This window comes from Lipophrys pholis, assembly GCF_963383615.2.
Source record: "Lipophrys pholis genome assembly, chromosome: 18".
NCBI classification, from domain to species: domain Eukaryota; kingdom Metazoa; phylum Chordata; class Actinopteri; order Blenniiformes; family Blenniidae; genus Lipophrys; species Lipophrys pholis.
Genome location: NC_137646.1, coordinates 12,069,764 through 12,084,067, shown reverse-complemented (window position 1 = coordinate 12,084,067; position 14,304 = coordinate 12,069,764). Strand labels below are relative to the sequence as shown.

The 14,304-nt window shown below is 42.6% G+C and overlaps 1 protein-coding gene across 1 annotated transcript in view; it reads left to right on the top strand.

The window, feature by feature from the left end:
* Positions 1 to 262: 262 nt before the first annotated feature.
* LOC308123694 (neurexin-2-like) overlaps positions 263 to 14,304 on the top strand; it is a gene marked incomplete at its 5' end in the record, with an annotated part of 459,246 nt that continues 445,204 nt past the window's right edge. Inside the window, 2 exons of the mRNA XM_080486315.1 lie at positions 263 to 364; positions 12,420 to 12,858. Of these exons, the coding sequence (XP_080342441.1) occupies positions 263 to 364; positions 12,420 to 12,858 (541 nt within the window). The remainder of the gene's footprint in view (positions 365 to 12,419; positions 12,859 to 14,304) is intronic.

The window sequence follows — 14,304 nt, the reverse complement described above, 5'->3', positions numbered from 1 at the left end:
AACCAACCAAGCGATACCACTTAGGGCTGCAGCCCCACCTGTCACTGGTGTTTAATCCAATTTCTTCCTTGTTTTTCCTTCCCATTTCTTCTAAATTCTCTCCTATCTTTGTCATTCTCTGTTTCTGCCTGTTCCTGCTCCTCTTTTTCTGCCTCTTCTCCGTCCTCTTCCGTCTGTCTCTTTTGGGCCATGCCTACGCCAGGTGACCATCTCAGTAGATGGTATTCTGACCACCACCGGTTACACCCAGGAAGACTACACCATGCTGGGCTCGGACGACTTCTTCTACATCGGGGGAAGCCCGAACACGGCTGACCTGCCCGGATCACCGGTCAGCAACAACTTCATGGGCTGCCTCAAAGACGTGAGTGACTTGGTGTTTCTTCTGGATCATATCTTTTACTACGGGTGGCTACATGCAGAATTCCTTGTGTTGGAATTTGGCCTACTGAAATATTTACACCAGCCTATTAAATCTACATATTGTCGGATTTGAGGTAATCTCATTTTTGCAGTACACCACTTTTTTGGTAGTTAATTGCAAAGATCATTGTGCCACAGGATTTTCAAACTATCAGGATTTCCAATGAATTAGCTCTATTGCGAAGTGACAGATTCCTTGTTACCTGGCTGAACCTGAGATGGAGCCAATATGCGATTTTAGAGGACTATAATCTCACTGTTTGGATGACCAGGATTTGTTGTTTTTTTTCATACCAGCGCTGGGAGTCTGAAGACTTATTAAAGGAAATGTGAGATATTGAGTTAAATCATGTTTGAGTCCAAAATGGTAGGTTAACTAAGGAGCTCCAGTCACCTGACATCACTGCTTGACTTTATCTACCCGTAATACTGCCTTTATCTGTGGCCTCATTTCATCTACATCTTCTAGAAGCCCTTGGGTATGAACCAAACACTGCACATTGAGATTAGAAGTGAATAACAAATATCTCAAGGTGCTTAAGACCCTCAGAGAACACTGGCACTTTCTCCACATGTGGCATCAGGGCTAAACCTCCTGCTGTCGCCATCACAGTTATTCTAAGATTGTGCTGCGTTGTATTGAGCCAGTATGTTTATTTCAAAGCCAAATCCTGAGCCCAACACATTGAAAGTGTGAAGTGACGTTCACACAGTTAGAAACACACGTATCTGTTTCTCTGCATACATGGAGCATGAATGAGCTGGTGGGAGCGATCCAACCCTTACCTTAGAGCAGCAGTTCTCTCTCACAGAGCTTAAACTACATTGCACCCCCTCCACAAAAATGAAATAATTGTTGTCTCACGCCATTTGGTAATTCATGGTTAAATGCCAGCTTTCCTGCTTATTTTTAATTTTGTTAAAGCCATTTGATTTAGATCTACAATTGTTGTTACACTCGTGGTTTTGCAATAAAGAGTATTACATTATCTTACACTATCAACAAATTTATGGATAACATTGTTCAATTGATATCAGTAATTCACATTCTTTTCACGTATCACAATTTCTCCTAAAAAAAAAAGTGAAAGAACAAATAAAAATAGCACCAGATTTCTCTGACCCAGAAGACGCCTGCCCCACATCTGTTAAAAACATGTTAGAGTGGGTGAAGAACCTAAATTCTATTGCGATCATCCAGGATAAGGTAAGATCAGTGTCGAATCGTTTCGACAAACCAAATGTTACACTACCATCTCGCTAACAACAGTAAATTAACTATGTCTTATACAAATAATTAGTAAAATAACAAGTGATTGACTCAAAACAAGCAAATTTCGACCTATGAGAATCCTCGTTTCGTTTCAGTCTTAGTCAGACATACTGCACGGTGGCTTATTAGATTCAAGTGATGTCGGAATATAAACTTTAAAAAAACAAAAACAAAAAAAGTTGCAGTTAAACTGTTTTTATTAACTCTGCACTTTAGTTCTGTAACCACAAATCAGAAATTGCTGGAAAAAAATCATTGACATATATTTTGAAATGAAGAAAATAAACATACATTTAATAATGACATTCATTTTATTGATTGCTAATACGATGTTCATTACATGAACTGAATATTCCTTCATTGTAAAGTTTTGGTCCGACCACTACTTGTTCTTGCGATATGAATCGACTTATCATTTAGGAGACAGATTGTGACTCATTTTAATCCTTTATAATCTGCCTGTTTAGCAGATATCAGGACGACTGTGTAGGCTGATTTTTATTAAACATGTAAGATTTCTTCCAGGTCTTCTTGTTCGAAATATAACTCCCTGTAGCACCTGTGACTTTCAGGACAAAAGTATAAATAAATAAATAAATAAATCTACCTCGCAGTGACAACATGCCTGTTTCCACTGTGCGATAGTGTCACACATGCCCACATGAGCACGTTTGTTGACCAACACCGTCTCCTGGGATTCATCACTCTGGACTGATATAACTGCCATATGCGAGAGTGGGAGGTGTCAGACGTACAGTATCTCTCTTGGCTACTTCCTGCGTCGGTCTCACAAGCACCGCAGACTAAACAGCCGTGTGATCACAGACGGTAACTCACACAGTCGAGGATAGATATGTGGATGGGAGTCGCCTTATAAAACCTTTATTTCAACTAAGCCCTGACAAAGCAGACTTTCGTTTTTTTTTTTTTTACTCTAGGGCGTTAATTCATGGCCGAACAAGCTGTCAAGAGAACCAATCACAGCTTTAAGTATTATGCCCTTGTAAATGTAATGACTTGTATAGAGGCGACGCAACATGGTGCCATCGCATTTCCTCATAAAACCACGCTGATTGAATAAGTAATTACTTTTGCCATCACTTTTAATGGATCGCACTGTAATCACCCTATCGCTAACTTAATTATGCCTGTAGAATTACATTTTCATTATTTGGGTTGCTATCGGAAGAATCCCCAGTGTGTCTTAAACTTCCCAAGGCGGTTAACTATCCTCTCGCTCATCTCGACGAGGCCGGATTTACAGGCGATGTACAGGCAGGGACACCGGGGGAAAGGAGAGGGGCTGGGAATGGAAGTGAGCGCAGACGCCGACGAGAAGTGACGGCGCCGGGTAGGGGTGAAAGTGAAGGAGGCAAACTCGTCGAAATGGGATGTCGGAGCAGATGGTTTGCGATGCGATCGTTTAAGTCTGCCGGATAGATTAATCTCCCAATAAGTAGCTGGGAAAGAGGAGACGCTGCACCGAGGGAATGAGGAAGAAGTAGGGGCAATGAATTAAAAATGCAAATTGAATATGTACAGCACTAAAACTAAATCTTAATGGGTTGCACTGTGAAGACGATGTGAGAAAAAATAAATGAAATGTGACGATTTCAAAGTAGAGGATTTTGCTTGGAAGACTTGGGAACATTGCTTTTCTTCTTCTGCTCGTCTGAAAAACCTCCTAAAGTAGCGTTCTCTTTGGAGATAAGTAAAATAGCTTGTGAGAAGTTACTGATGAGGCTACGTAAGACACTTCTGGGCGCTATTTGAAGACACTTCTGGGCGCTATTTGAAGACACTTCTGGGCGCTATTTGGTCTGTATTTTGGGCAAAGCCTGGCCTCCGCCGTCTGAAAACCGTGGCTCTGGAGCCACACGCAGCTTGTTAGCGATTCCACAGTGACAAGCCAAATATAAAGTAAATTGTTGAAAAGGATGTTGATTGTTGAATAAAAACAGTTCACAATCTGTTGACTTAACAGTAGCAAAAAGTTATTTATTTATTATATTTTTTATCTATTTTAACAAACCAAGACAGAAGAGCGGAACTACCATTATCAAAAAGTGGGAAGAGTAGAAGAGCTTGTCGAAACATTCGGGCCCTGTTTGCACAGCAACGTTCCAAGTCAAAATGCATTGTTGTTGTGTTTCCATTTTTGAGAGGTTGTGCATTTTCACTGCAACGTTTTGAAAACGATGTCCTTTTACACTAAAATAGCGGAATTGCTGAAAAACAATGTAGTTAGCATGCCGGGCCACTAGTTGGCTCCGTGCTCCATTGTCACGTAAACTGACACCCCCAAAACACAATAAAGTTTTCCCTTTCCATTTGAAAATGATTTGTAAACAGAGCCTAAGGAAAAAGAAAAAAAATAATAAACAGAGCTGGAAAACAATGATCAGATGTAATACACAAAAAACTACTCACCACCTTCGATAGGTAGCGTGTTTGAAAGAGAAAACCCAAATTCCTGTGCACCGTTTCAACCTTTGTGGTCAAAAATGTAAATATTCTCAGGAGCTGTCATCGACCTGCTTTGATGCATTTTGTTGCGTGGTAGTATTAAAGAATAATTATTCATAGAAACCCTTTTGATACTTCCCTACTTTTGATCAGTCGCTGTGGGAATCAATGCAGCAATAAATACCTTTGATCTCAAAATGTCAGAGAAAACTTTCAGAATCCAAACTCTGTATTTTATTCTTGGTTTTAACCTTTAATGCTCAAACGTCCAAACATTTTTTGTGGTTCCAAGGTTTTATTCTATTTTATATCAGCTCCACATGACAGACTTTACCACTAAACTACCCCTGGTACCCCTAATTGCCATGCAGTCCATCAGTGACCTTTCCAGGGTTGTACTCCACTAATCACCTAAAGTCCACATAAAGCGGGAATAGCAGATACATGGACTGCAGTGTCTGGTTATCACCTTGTTCTTCTTGTCCCGGATTGTAAGAACCTACAACCCCAAATTCTCCCTCCGACCTACAAGAAAAAGTAAAACTCCGTAAGGTCAGCAAATGCTAGAGTGAGTCTTCAACTTCCTCCAAGCGAGATCTGAGGTCTTTTTCCGAGTTGTTTGAGCGTAATGGTCTGAGATTTTCCTCTGCGGTGGAGCGCTAATGACTACATCAGGTTGTACTGAGCCGGAAAGGTAACCACGCAGGACAGGCTTTGAGGAAAAATCCTGTGATGAGAGGAACTGAGAGCACCAGGTAGAGCTGTAGTAACGAAAAGTAAAACAGGTAAGCGAGTGGTTCCGGGGGGGGGGGGGGTTGTAGGGGAGGGGGTGTTGGGTAGACAGCAGTGCGTTTCATCCCACTCTGGTTCTGTGGCACACCGCGGGATTATCAGTGGTGTTATGGTCCGGGGCAAGGCTTTCATGCCGCCACCATGGTCAAATGCCTTTGATACGCTTGGCCAGCGCCCTACAGGCAAGCAGGAATCCAAAGGCAGAGCGCGGCACAAAAAAAGAGTGGAGAAAAAAAAGAGAATCGCCGAGAAGCACGGGGAAACCGTATGAAGTTTTAATTCGCTCCACGTGTGTGCGCACTCCTCCACATGTGTTCAAAGCTGCCCACATGCTACGATCATATGCACTTGGATGTGTGTGGATGTTCCAGAGAGGTGTGTGTCGGGACGGGTGGGGGGGTTGGGGGGGTCTTCTTCAGGGGGTCACCATCTGTCATTCCATCTCAACCTTCACTGCCACCATCTCTCTCCCAGACAGTGACCTTCCTATCTCCTGCTTCACACAGCCCTCGCAACCCCACCCCCCCTCCTCCGTTCGTCTTTGTCGCTGTTCCTGCCTCACTCATCTCTTCTCTCCATCTCTCTCACTCTGTCTCTCATCTTCCCTTTCTCGGGGGCAGTTTTGTGTAATTAAGTCCATGGTAGCACTGTTGGTGCACCAGCTTTGCCATCCTGACGGCCAAATTAAAAATTGATTTCTTCGACTGATTCCAAGCACTGGATGAATGCTCTTGCCCTCCTCCTCGTCCTCACTCTCTTTCACTCCCTTACCCCCCCCTCCCCCCTCCCTTTTTTTTTTCCTTCCCAACTTCACATTGATGTACTATCTCTTGGTCTATGCTTTTCTCCGATTTTCACCTTTGTCAGGCTTTAAAATCCGCCGGAGTCACCTATCACCCGGCGTCAAGTCCCTCCTAAAAGCACGTCGACACTTTGCTCTGCACCAGCAATCTCTGAAATCTATGGAAATGTGATGATACATCACAAACTGCCAGTAGATGCCACTAACATTGATAAATACCCCAAATATAGAATATAGAACACCATATGGAATAGAGCGCTGGATCGTCTATCCATCAAAAGCAACATTTATGCTAAAGCCGACTCGCGCTGTGTTGGGTGTGGGCTCATCAAACATTCACAACCCCCAGAGTGTATGTGAAAAAAAATAATCATTTTTTTCTGTTTTGTGCTCCAGACAAGCAAGACTTTCGGACTCGCTGAGTTTCTCAATGACAAAACAAATCAATGGCATCACCCCTGAGGGAGGCCTTAGCCCTGCATGGGCTGTACCGGTAGAAGAATAGGAAAGAACAAGTCAGTCGGTGGAGTTGCATGCATTTCGATCTCATAGTTTGTTGGATTTAAAACCACATTTATGCATATTCAGTATCTATTGTTGATAGATACTGAAGCAAGGAGTGACGATAAAATCAAAAGAGGCGACAAAAAACTTTTTTTTCCCGGGGAGTTATTGCCTCAAGCTCCGGACGTCAGAGTTTTGCTAAACCTTTGACAAGTTGTCCTTTTAAACCCTGGACAGCAGCAGTGAGCCTCTCCGCAGCGGGTGAATCGCCTTGTTAGAGCTGCCTCCGCTGGTATTGAAGAGGACATATCACACAATGTCTGGGCAAAGCCGGGTTTTGAGCCTAACTCAAGCCTTTATATATACATATATATAGAATCTGACTGTGTGCAGATCATGTAGGACCCCAATTATTCGATATCTGAGTGAGTCCTATATATTTTACGCAGGATGTCACTCTTATATTTCCCACCCATCGCCATCTTCACTGACACCTTCCTCCTGAACACTCCTCTCATGTGTTCTCCGGCAGAGTTTTCTTGCCCCAAGTCATTGAATTTGTTGCACATTTTGTGCCTAAGAGGGCAGAATGTCTGAAAAGAAAACTAGTTGTGCACACAGCACGATAATCTCTTTCAAAACATTTTATTATGCCAAATGTCATAATCTGGATTTGGACACCCACTAAAATCTAAAAATGGGAAAAGAAAAAACACTGGAAAGTTCTCATAATTATGACATGAAACGACTCGAGGGTAGATGTTACCAGCTACAAGTAGTAGTAAGGATTTACATCCCAGGTATGAAGCTACATAATGTTCTTTTAATGACTTGCATTCAAAATAGCTGAGTAAGTGTGCCACACTGTCTTGAAGCAGAATGTTCGTGATCCTTTTTCGATGCGTTGCACCAAAGTAGTTTATTTTTTTATTTTGTCACTACTCATTGTTCATAGTTTGAAAGAAAAAGAAAGAAATGACGAAGTTACCAAATAAAGTATTTTGCCTTGTGCATGGCTGATGATATATACGCAAGCAACTCATGCGCATTAACTCAATTTAAAATCAAAAAACCCTGTTTGGTTGTCAGATGAACGTGACTAAAACTGAGTGTATTCACTAGCGTAAAACGCTTTGCTCTCAGCCAAGGTGGGGAAAAAGTGTGAAAAGGTGCAGAAGCACTGAGACAACTCCTTTTCTTAAATAAAAGGGAGAAAGTACATATAGTAAATGTTTACCTTAAGGTGGAGGTGTCGAGGGTGACAATTGTTTTCATGCCTCAACAATTGTCATGATGACAAATTCAAAGTCAATTCAAATTCAAAGATTCAAAGTCATGTTACGTCAACGTCAAGTAGACATCTGTAGATTATGAAATTAAAAAAAATCTTTGAAATATCTGCGTCCAAATCCACACAAATACAGACACCTGACCAATGTAATTGAATGTGAAAGCAAAACAAATAATTTTTACTTTATAATATCTCTGTGGAATACATTCCGCTCTTGATGAGGATGGCACTCTGTCGGCAGCTAGCTGAGCTCACGCCAATGCTAATAGTCGCTGCATGCCTTCATTGCTGGTGTGATTGATGACACGTCGGATTGGCGACCATCCCCCGTCGACCCTCTGGAAGTCTTGATGTCCGTGGCAAATTGAAAGCTTGAGTAATGGTCTGTCACCGGGCCTGCAGTGTGCCGTCTCCGTCTTAAACATGTGGCACATTCAGGATTAGGACACGTTAATTTGTTGGAGAAAACGCGGCGACACCAACAGTGGCCTGGCTAGGGAACGAGCTTCCATATTCTCCCTGTGACGCTATGTGGTTGTTTTTTACTTCTTTTTTTTTTTCTCACAACCCACTTTGCTTCATGTTTGTCAGGAATGGTCGTCTGATCACTGGAAGTGCCCCAAAGAATTCCCCCTCTCCTCAGGGCTAAATTGTGACATAGCTTTTCTACTGAAATACGGAAATTTAACTAAAGTCTCTCTTACTTTTACAGTACAACACAACAGTCTGAGGCAAACAGTATAGTTATAGTACACAAGGTTTGGCTGTGTTTGCAAACCCAAAATGCTTAAAAAATTACTGTTAACAGTAAATTGTGTTTTTGGTTTGTAGTTTGTGGGTTGAGAGGTGTCTTCTGTTGTTGGAAATCGTGTGCCAGTTAAAGTCTGATGGAGGGTTCTTTAAATCGTCAGACCAAGAAGAATCCACGTGGCACCAATCTCCATCGTTGACCTTCTTGTTGTTGGCCTTCAGCTTTGTTTTACCGGAGCCCATGTCAATCAGCAGGTACAAATACCCGTCCAGAAATTCCATGGCGAAGTAATCGGTCTTCAGCTCCCTGCCAGGCTTCTGCTCCTTGGGTCCCTGCAGGCGGCCGTGGCTGAACAGAATCATTTTCTTCTTCATCTGAAGAAGAAAAGGATAGCAAGTAAAGAGGAAGTAGCACTTTTTAATTAGAGGGAAAAGATGTAGTGAGCAGCAGTACAGCGCTTCCTCACCGGAACATGGAACGGCATAAAACCTAAACCAATGGTTCCTAATTCGGGGACTGAACTACTAAAAGGTTTGCTTGTGAAATAATGGGTAGAAGGCTTGGCATGATTTAAGGTTGTCAAGATTAGATTATGTCAAAAAAAAATTAAATCCACAATAAGACACTTTGTAGAATTTAGAGCAGGCCTCAGGGACTGTTCACTGATTTTATTTTGAAGGCTCCTACTTTTGGGTGCTGGTGAGAGAGGATTTGCAACCGTCATTTGGAGATTTGTGTAATGCTTTGGCGATTCAGAGAAGAGATCAGGGGTCCACAGTTGGGGGGGAAGTTTGGGAAACACTGAAGTAAAAGCATGATAAATGGTCCACGGACTCTTCTGCCTCCTGTTTCATTGGTGTTTGCAGAGAGAAGCCGGTAGAAATCATTGTGTTTGATTAGTCGTATTGACAACAGACCCCCGAACAATGTGAGGAGAGCAACGTAGCCGCCCGGCAGAAAACCTAAGCGATGTGAAAGTCGTCTGCCGCGGTATGTGTTTGGCTTTTATTTGTCTGTCTCATCTCTGCCCAACATGCTGTATGATCCTTCCTAAAAAGCAACACCCCCAGGCTGTTTTTTTCTTCTTCTTTTTTTTTTATTTGGTAGAAGAGACTGAACAGTCATAGCAGAATGGATAAACAAAATCAAAAAAAAAAAAAAAGCCTGAAAATAAATCAAAATAAATCCTTCCCCCTCCTCGGTGCCTTTTTCTCTCGCGCACGTAACGCTCTCTTTTCTGACACCTTAAGCCAGGCGAGTTCATGCTTTATTAGCTGCCAGTTTTAGCGTTATCGTGGCTAATTACCAGGACTAATCTCCGCTAATGACGACATTATGAGGTGTACAGTACATGTGGCGGCGTGGCCAATGTGCGCGATAACAGAAGGAGGCTTAAGTTCAAGAATAACCCTGCATATCTGTGTTCTCGCTGAGCATTCTGCGCCGGTGTGGAGGCGTAGTGCTCGACAGGGAGGGAGAGAGGCAGAGGACGAATTAGAGAGCCTGAATGTGGGGGGGGGGGGGCAGGTAAGATTGGAGGGCTTTTGAAAGAGACGCAGCCTACGACAATGAGAAGAGACAGCGGTGGTCTGGACGAATTAGGTAGTCGAAAAGCAACGCGGCAAAGTGCACAGACTGGAGATATAAACAGGTCGGGTTGCAAAAGGTGACTGATTACCTGGAAAATCAGTCCCTCCTGCAGCTATTATCGCACTATAACTCCTTATGATGGTTTTATACCCCCGAATTCAACCGTTGAACTGATTTTCCATGCTTATTTTTTTGCAACTATCTTAATGCACGGATTTAGGTTGTCCCACTTGACTTCTAGTAATCACATTACTCCAACACTGGTGGAGACCGACGGTTACACTCTGATCCGGTGTAAAAGCACCTGCACCAACTTCTGCACTCTGCACCTCCACATTATGAATTGTTCATTACGTTGAGTCGTAAACAGTGAAGGAACGCCAAACCTGGAGTCAACGCCAATTCAGTACTTTAAAGATTGTTCCTATGATTTCTTAAACTACCACCGACTCGTGACAAGAGTGACGAATGTATGATGGATGTGCTGTAGATGCAGAATATTCAAGGCCATGACATTCTTAGACAGAGAAAAACAGAAACCGAGAACAGCCAAGCAGAAAATGGAAAATTCCTGTTGTTCGACAAGCTGCACAAAGTGCTTAATTGTTGTAGCTATGACACCACATTCTCAGTCGTCATGGAAACATGGAAATTTGGCATTCAATCTACGTCTCGGTTTGCACCAAATGTAGGCCTGGTTGGCTCAAACAGGTGTGAAAAGATCATCGAACCGGGTAGAATTCCAGAAAATAGGAAAGTGCAATAAAATCCATGTGCAGCATTAAAGTCAAACCCAGCAGGCGGCGATCACATCCACCGTCAGTATCAAACCAGAGTCGTACCCTGTAGCTTAGACTGCAGCAGAATTTCTTTTTCTTTTTCTTTTTTTTTCATCCCCCCCCCTCTCCATTAACCGTCTGTGGCGACTGTGTGTAGGTGTGTGAGGGAGCGTGAAGAGCGCTTCTTGGCGAGTCGAGAAAACACAAACATCCTCACGCTGTTACCTTGAGGATGGCCTCTTCAGCACCGTGCGGCAGCGTGTTCCAGAAATAAGGAAGAAAAGCATGAAAGACGGAGAATTTTGCATTTCTTTTAGCTCGTAATCCATTCTAAATGCACACGACGAGGCACACTCTGAGCTCCGACAATGCCGCTTTGTTTCCTCAAAGGCCATTGCAGCAATTACATTGAGGCTATAGGCAACTTTCATTTTGTCTTTTTAACCATTCCTTAAAGCTTTAGTTTTCACTTCATTGAGCACTTTTTTTTTTTGGTGTGTGTGTGTGTGTTCGTGTGTGTCCATAACAAATAGCTTGCATGCTTTCCGGATCAAACCGAGACGTGGGAGTTCATACTCTGGTGATCAGAGCGAGAGGGCTGTTCACCGGCACAACCTCAGCGTTCACAGGCATCGGCGGGATCAATGAAAAGCGAGCCCAGGGCAACTCCTTGGCCCCGAGTGGTTGCTCGTGGTGTTTCAATTTTTCGGTGCGAGGGATTTTCTTTGCAAATCATTCGACATCAGTAAACTGAGTGTTTCAGCTGACCTCGATCTCGTGTCAGGGGATCACGGGCAAGTGCTGCCCTGCTAATGCTGCCGCCTCCTCCTCTCCCTCCTCCTCTTCCTCCTCATGTATAAGCATTTTTTTTCCCGGCAGTCTCAGTAGGTTGTACTTCAAATTAATCCGGGCAGCGATTGGCTGGCTCTCAGTGTTGGGGTTTGAAGTTCTCTGACGTAGCTTCGGTCTGGGTATACAGTGTACTGAATCGGGATTGTATTATTTTCAAATAACAGTGTTGGACTGACACCGCACCGAGCTGATGTAGCACGGGCAACCTGACTGCTAACGAATTAGCATAAGCATCAAGGCCACACTGTGAGGGTGGATTTATGAAAACATGCTGCAAAATGGCTTTATGGCAAAATGCAACAATCGGACGACGTAAAGACGGTTTTGCACCAGGGAGCATCACAGACAATTGCTTTATCTTGATATTGCACATTTTAATTTAAACTGCTCAACTCCTTCGGTTTTTGTTTCAAGTTTTACACGTTTTTTAAACGTGTGTTTGTGATTAAAGAGAGCTGGATGGGCCAGTGTGGATATCACCTTGGATGTCAGAAGCAGAATCTTGTCGTCAGAGGATTTCAATATCCAGCCGCTAGTGGAGCTGATTTTAAAAATGGGCACTTTTAAAATTCTTTGGGAATAATGTGTAACAGTGGTTGCCATCCTAGGCCCAGGGACCCCAGGGAAAAAAAAACAGATTTTCACAAGTGAAAGAGAAATCATCATGATGCCTTTTTCAGAATTTGGAGCTGAATTCATAAACGGTCCATTGCTTTAATGTTGAAGGTTTCTGCTTCTGTATGTTGGTGAGAGTTATTGTGACTATTTGATAATGAAATACAAGAAATAGTCCAAAATATTTCCCCTAAAATCAATACATTACTGCTGGTTGACAAGCTTGTCCAATCACCCATATCTATTCCATACATATGTTTCTACCTTTTTCTATCTTCTAGGTGGTCTACAAGAACAACGACTTCAAGCTGGAGCTTTCTCGACTGGCCATCGAGCGCGACCCCAAAATCACCCTGAATGGCGACCTGGTGTTCCGTTGCGAGGACGTCGCAGCCCTGGACCCCGTAACCTTCGAGACCCCCGAGTCCTACATCTCCCTGCCCAAGTGGAACACCAAAAAGACGGGCTCCATCTCCTTCGACTTCCGCACGACGGAGCCCAGCGGGCTCCTGCTGTTCAGCCACGGCCGCCCGCAGGGACCCAAGGAGCAGAAGCCTGGCAGGGAGCTGAAGACCGATTACTTCGCCATGGAACTTCTGGACGGGTATTTGTACCTGCTGATTGACATGGGCTCCGGTAAAACAAAGCTGAAGGCCAACAACAAGAAGGTCAACGATGGAGATTGGTGCCACGTGGATTTCCAGAGGGAAGGGAGGAAAGGTGAGGGGAGACTTGTGCAAGACACTGATCCAGGATATTTCTGATTCCAGCCCAAATTCAACTGAAGTAGGGCTGATGTGTGAGAAGTATTTAAAAATACCATAAAGCCTTATCCCACATAGGATAGAACATAGGCAAAGTGTCACATGTTGAAAGAAAGACATTTAAAAATAAATTGAAAAGTATAGTATTGATGTGAGCAACACGTCTTTAAAAGATTAACTGTTATTCATCTACTATTATTATATTGCATTTTGTTTTCACCCCCTTTTTTCTTTGAGATTGGTGGTTTTGTATTGTCTCACAGATTTGCTGTTCTGCTGTTGTTTTGACTTTACATTTCAGATGCCACACATCCATCTCCCGACCAAACATTAACACTTTCACTAATTCATAGAGGTATTATACAATAATATAGTGTTTTTGTCTCACAATTACAAAATATTTATAAGGACTGTGTCATCTAAAATGCAAACAAACAGCCATGTGTTACATACATTACACAACATTTCAAGTGGAAATGCACTTGGGAGCCGTTTTCAAAAACTTGCACCCCCAGTGGCTCTGAGCATTGTTGCCACGTAGCCGGACATCAAAAACACACTGAAATTTAGAAACGTTGTGTAAATGGGACTTAGAGTCGTAAACCGTCTTGCTGAATGACACAACCTAAAGTCTTGATGGCCCCTATGGGATTGGAACCTAAAACCTACTAGTCTCCGGCTTTGACCGCCTTCCTTTATGGGATGGAGCATGAAGCTAAACCGGTGAAACGCAGAGACGAGGAGCCTCTGCTCAGTGAGTTCGGGTGACTGTGACCTGACAAGTGTTTACCTCGTTGTGTTGCCATGGCGATAACATCACAGCTTACGCAGGAGATCAAGGGTCAGTTTCAGGATAAAAAACTGCATTCGATACCAAATTCAAGATGACACATCTTTTCCAGTCCTTTTGGCAGGATTGAAAAAACCTGCTTTATATTCAGTATACTAGTGTTATATTTCTTGTTGTGGACTCTGAGTTGGGCTTGTTTTCTATAACAAACCACATTAAACGTGAACACCTGTTATCACCAGCAATGATAAATAACCGGTTTATTTATTTATTTTTTATTTATTTTAAATTTTAATTTGAGATTTCTGAGACATATAATGCGAAAGGACAACTCTTATTTAGAAGTACACAATGCATTGAAAATACTTTCAGTTAAGCCAAATGGTTTTGAAATTTTATATGAATTGCAGTAGATTTGTGATTACATTTCACGAAATACCACATTTTATAGATGTTGTTAGTAATAATGTAAATATTCAAAGAAAAACATGATTTAAAAATGCCATTGTTGATAAATAGCTTATATATTCAATGAACATTCAGATTTGGCAGGATTTTCTTTTCTCCTTAACAGTAAATGTTATATTTCCAATGTTGCAATGTTTGTGTGAC